Genomic DNA, 5,696 nt, shown 5'->3' on the forward strand with positions numbered 1-5,696 from the left:
TCCTCGACCTCCCATGCTCAAGCTATCCTTCTGCTTCAGCTTCCTTGGTAGCTGGCACTACAGGCGCGGACCACCACGCTCAGAATATTTTATTTTTTGTAAAGACAGGGTCTCACTATGTTGCCAAGGCTGGTTTCCAACTCCTTGACTAAAGCAACCATCCTGCTTTGGCCTCTCAAAGTTCTGAGATTACAGGCATGAGCCACTGTGCGCAGCCCACTCTGATTATTTCATCTTCTCTAATGTGAGCTACAGCCCACAAAACAATTTTGGTTTATAGCAGAAAGTACTAATTTTACGGCAATAGCTTCGTCATTTTACTTTTTAGCATGGTGTTTCAGGGTTATGTTTCATAATTGACTTTTGTGGCATTTAAGTGATTTACGTCTTCCCTAATTTTAGTTGGAGCTTTTATTAGTAATGGCTGCTGAATTGCATTGGATACTTTTTTGGTGTAAGTTAATAGCAGAATGTTTCCCCCTGTAATTTGTTGATGTAATACATAACATTAGGCTAGGCACTGTGGCTCACAACTGTACTTTGGGAGGCTGAGGAAGGCAGATCACTTGAGGTCAGGAGTTCGAGACCAGCCTGATCAAGATGGTGAAACGTCTCTACTAAAATTACAAAAATTGCTGGGTGCAGTGGCTCACGTCTGTTATCCTAGCACTTTGGGAGGCTGAGGTGGGTGGATCACCTGAGGTCAGGAGTTCAGGACCAGCCTGGCCATCATGGTGAAACCCCATCTTAAAAAAAAAAAATTAAAAATACAAAAATTAGCCAGGTGTGGTGCACGTGCCTGTAATTCTAGCCACTCAGGAGGCTGAGGCAGGAGAATTGCTTGAACCCGGGAGGTGGAGGTTGCAGTGAGCCGAGATCACGCCATTCTTCTCTAGCCTGGGTGACAAGAGCAAAACTCCATCTGAAAAAAACTACATAACATTATTAAGATTGAACCATTTTTCTTTTTTTCTGGAAAGAAGAGGCTAAAAGCTTCCCAGTAGAAGAATTTAAGAGGAATATTTCATCTAGGAATGGAAAAATAACAAAAGATGGCAGAAGAAAGGACCGGCCTATTTCCTTTCATTTAGATTACCTGCTTTCCAGGTTTCTTGCTTTCACAGTCACCCACCAAGTCCTCTTGGACTTGCCCATCACCTGCCTACCCTATGGGCCTTAAGCACCATTCACTGCCCCAGATCTATTCCTCCTAAACCCAGATCTGCCTTGAACTTGAACTGATGTGTATCCTGGCTGAGTAGGGAGTGAAGCACCTGGTAGAACCACTCAAGAAGGGACCCCTAGGCTGGGCGCAGTGGCTCACTCTTGTAATCCCAGCACTTTGGGAGTCCAAGGCCGGTGGATCACGAGGTCAAGAGATTGAGACCATCCTGGCCAACGTGGTGAAACCTAGTCTCTACTAAAAATAGAAAAATTAGCTGGACATGGTGGTGTGTGCCTGTAATCCCAGCTACTTGGGAGGCAGGAGAATTGCTTGAACCCGGAAGGCAGAGGTTGCAGTGAGCCGAGATCGTGCCACTGCACTCCAGCCTGGCAGCAGAGTAAGATTTCGTCTCAAAAAAAAAAAAATAATAATAAAATAAAGGGACCCCAAGCTCATTAATTTGGCCCCAAATTTGATCATTTCCATAGCCCACCTTGACTAATGCTCAGGGTGGGGATGCTGAACATTGTGGCATGAATGTGGGATGACACTGATGATATGGATACTTTCCTTTCAGGATTTCTTGGTGTCTCTGTGGAGCCATTGAGTCTTACCCCTTACTGGAGGCTGGAGGACCCTCTGCACACAGACAGCTGCCCAGCAAGGAAGGTGGGCTGAGACCCAGGGTGAACATGCCAGCTAATGGGACATCACCGCAGGGATTCCCTGCCCTGATTCCGGGAGAACCTGGCAGATCCTTTGAGGTAAGGAAGATAATCCTATTTTTTTTTCTATATGTTCTTTTTTTTTTTTTTTCTTTTTTAACCGTGTCCAGTAATGGGTATAAGCAATCTATACGTTCTTTATTTTATTTTTTTAAAAATTATATTTTGAGATAATTGTAGATTCAAATGCAATGTACCATTTATGCAGTTTTTGTTCCCAGTAGTAACATCTTGTAACACCCAGGATATTGACATACAGAGCATTTCCATTCCACAAGGATCTCCCATGTTGTCATTAAATAGGCACAACCACTTCACTCCCTCCGTCAATCCCTTCTACCAGGCACCACTAATCTATTCTCCAGTACTATAATTTTTTCATTTCAAGAATGTTGTGGCCGAGCAGTGGCTCATGCTTGTCACCTATAATCCCAGCACTTTGGGAGGCTGAGGCGGGTGGATCACTTGAGGCCAGGAGTTTGAGACCAGCCTGGCTAACATGGTGAAACCCTGTCTATACTAAAAATACAAAAATTAGCCGGGTGTTATGGCATGCCTTTGTACTCCCAGCTACTTGGGAGGTTGAGGCAGGAGAATCACTTGAATCCGGAAGTGGAGGCGGAGGTTGCAGTGAGCCGAGATCACACCACTGCACTCCAGCCTGGGTGACAGAGTGAGACCGTGTCTCAAAAAGAAAAATGTTGGCCGGGCGCGGTGGCTCACGCCTGTAATCCTAGCACTTTGGGAGGCCGAGGTGGGTGGATCACCTGAGGTCAGGAGTTCAAGACCAGCCTGGCCATCATGGTGAAACCCCATCTTTAAAAAAAAAAAAGAAAGAAAGAAAAAAAAGAAAAATGTTGTATTTGTCTGGCATGGTGGCTCATGGCTGTAATCCCAGCTCTTAGGGAGGCAGAGGTGGGAGGATAGTTTGAGCCCAGGAATTTGAGACCTGCCTGGGCAATATAGTGAGACACTGTTCTCCACAAAAAGAAAACAAAAGGGGCTCGGCGAGGTGGCTCATGTCCGTAATCCCAGCACTTTGGGAGGCCAAGGTGGGTGAATCACCTGAGGTCAGGAGTTTGAGACCAGCCTGGCCAACCTTGTGAAACCTCCTCTCTACTAAGAATACAAAAGTTAGCTGGGCGTGGTGGTGGGCACCTGTAATCCCAGCTACTCCAGAGGCTGAGGCAGGAGAATCACTTGAACCTGGGAGGCAGAGGTTGCAGTGAGCTGAGATTGCGCCATTGCACTCCAGCCTGGGTGACAGAGTGAGACTCCATTTCAAAAAAGAGGAGGAAAAAAGAAACTTGTATTAATCAAATTGTACAGTATGTACCTTTTGGGACTGGCTTTCTTCAGCAAAATTCTGTGGAGATACCAATAGCTAACAATATATCAATAGTTGATTCCTGTTTTTTGTTTTTGTTTTTGTTGTTGTTTTTTTGTGATGGAATCTCATACTGTTGCCTGGGCTGGAGTGCAGTGGTGTGATCTCAGTTCAGTGCAACCTCTGCCTCCTGGGTTCAAGTGATTCTCTTGCCTCAGCCTCCCAAGTAGCTGAGATTACAGGTGCCCACCACCACGCCTGGCTGATTTTTTGTATTTTTAATAGAGATGGGGTTTCACTATGTTGGCCAGGCTGGTCTCGAACTCCTGACCTTGTGATCTGCCCGCCTCGGCCTACTAAAGTGCTGGGATTACAGGCATGAGCCACCGTGCCCGGCCGAATCTGTATTCTTTAAATTATCCTTTATTGGTGGGAGAGGTAGCTCACGCCTGTAATCCCAGCACTTTGGGAGGCCGAGGCTGCACAATCGCTTGAGCCCAGGAATTCAAGACCAGCCTGGGCAACAAAGTGAGACCTCATTACTACAAAAAGTAAAACAGGTGGGATGTGGTGGCTCATGCCTGTAATCCCAACACTTTGGGAGGCCGAGGTGGGCGGATCACGAGGTCAGGAGTTTGAGACCAGCCTGACCAACATGGTGAAGCCCCGTCTCTACTAAAAATATAAAAATTAGCCGGGTGTGTTGGCATGCACCTGTAATCCCAGCTACTCAGGAGGCAGGAGAATCACTTGAACGCGGGAGGGGGAGGTTGCAGTGAGCCGAGATCACGCCATTGCACTCCAGCCTGGGCGACAGAGTGAGACTCCTTCTCAAAAAAACAAAACAAAACAAAATGAAAATTAGCTGGGTGGTGGCAGGTGCCTGTAATCCCAACTACTCGGGAGGCTGAGGCAAGAGAATCACTTGAACCATGAGGCAGAGGTTGCAGTGAGCTGAGATTGCGCCACTGCTCTTTAGCCTGGGCAACAGAGTGAGATTCCATCTAAAATAAAATAAAATAAAAATAATACAAAATAGTTGGGTATGGTGGTGCATGCCTGTGGTCCCAAATACATGGAAGGCTGAGACAGGAGGATCACTTGGGCCTAGGAGGTCGAGGCTGAAGTGAGCCATTATTGCACCACTGCACTCCAGCTTGGGTGACAGAACAAGACTCTGTCTTAAAAAAAAACAAAACAGTCCGGGCGCGGTGGCTCATGCCTGTAATCCTAGCACTTTGGGAGGCTGAGGTGGGTCGATCACCTGAGGTCAGGAGTTCAAGACCAGCCTGGCCAGCATGGTGAAACCCCATCTTAACAAAACAAAACAAAACAAAACAAACCTTTATAATAAACCAGTAAACATAGTTTTGTGTTTCCTGTTGAGGGTGAGTGGTGACTGTCTGGGCTGGTGGCTCACAGGTAAAATATTTTACCATGGCAGTTGTAGGTAAAGAAAGGCATATTTATTAGAGAAAATAGGAAAATACGTTGCAAGAGAGCAATGGGCAGAATCAGCAAAAGAGGAGCTGACTTTGAGGAAATGAAGGCTTGCTGGAGATTTTAGAGGATGGTTCTTGGGCTGTTTGATAATGCCAAGGTAGCAGGGAACTAGCTTGCATTCTTCTGTCAGGCGAGGTGTTTGATGATGAATTGAAGCGTTTGGTGATAAGCAGGAAGTTTGTGAGTTATGTACGTTATTTGCTCAGGAGGACTATATGTCCTGGTGTCCTGGGCCATAAAGAAAGACAGACCCATAATTTATCTGCGTGTTCTTTTTGTTTATATGTCCTGGACCACCTTTTTTCCCCTAATTAGGACTCCACATTTCCCTGAGGTTTTCAGGGTCTTTGTCGCCCAGGCCAGAGTGCAGTGAAGGCTTACTGCAGCCTCAGCCTCCCAGGTTCAAGTGATCTTCCCAAGTAGCTGGGACCACAGGTGTGTGCCATTACGCCTGGCTAATTAAAAAAATTTTTTTTTGTACAGACGAGGTATCACTTTGTTTCCCAGGCTGGTCTTGAACTCCTGGCCTCAAGCAATCCTCCCTCCTTTGCCTCCCAAAGTGCTGGCATTATAGGCATGAGCCACCACTCCTAACCTTTCCTTGAGTTCTAGGAGCCACTCTAGCAAATTAAATAAACCCTAGGAGGGAATTGTGGGAACCCTGACTTGTAGCTGATCAGTAAAAAGTTCTGGAGTCTGAAGTGGGGGTAGTCCTTAGGACTGAGCTCTCAACCTGCGGGACCTGATGCTATGTCCAGCCAGATAGTGTCAGAATGGGATTGAATTGGAGTACACCAGCTGTTGTCTGCTGCAGAATTGACCTCTTGTTTGATGTGTGAGGCAAATCCCTCACATATCTGTTGTCATAGTGTGTTGTGAGAGTCTAGTAGGAGAAATTGTGTTTGTAGTCCTGCTCCTACACGGCAGGGTAAATGCATGCGAGGACAATTGTGGGATTGTATGCCAAGTGCATATA

The 5,696-nt window shown here is 46.3% G+C and overlaps 1 protein-coding gene across 2 annotated transcripts in view; it reads left to right on the forward strand.

Annotated features, from left to right (window-relative positions):
- ZNF157 (zinc finger protein 157) overlaps positions 1–5,696 on the forward strand; it is a 40,344-nt gene that overhangs the window by 2,883 nt on the left and 31,765 nt on the right. For both annotated transcript variants that reach the window (XM_017517796.2, XM_017517797.2), the window contains exon 2: positions 1,743–1,929. In XM_017517796.2, coding sequence (XP_017373285.1) covers positions 1,743–1,929 — 187 coding nt within the window. The remainder of the gene's footprint in view (positions 1–1,742; positions 1,930–5,696) is intronic.

Source organism: Cebus imitator, unplaced genomic scaffold (assembly GCF_001604975.1).
Source record: "Cebus imitator isolate Cc_AM_T3 unplaced genomic scaffold, Cebus_imitator-1.0 Scaffold647, whole genome shotgun sequence".
NCBI lineage: Eukaryota > Metazoa > Chordata > Mammalia > Primates > Cebidae > Cebus > Cebus imitator.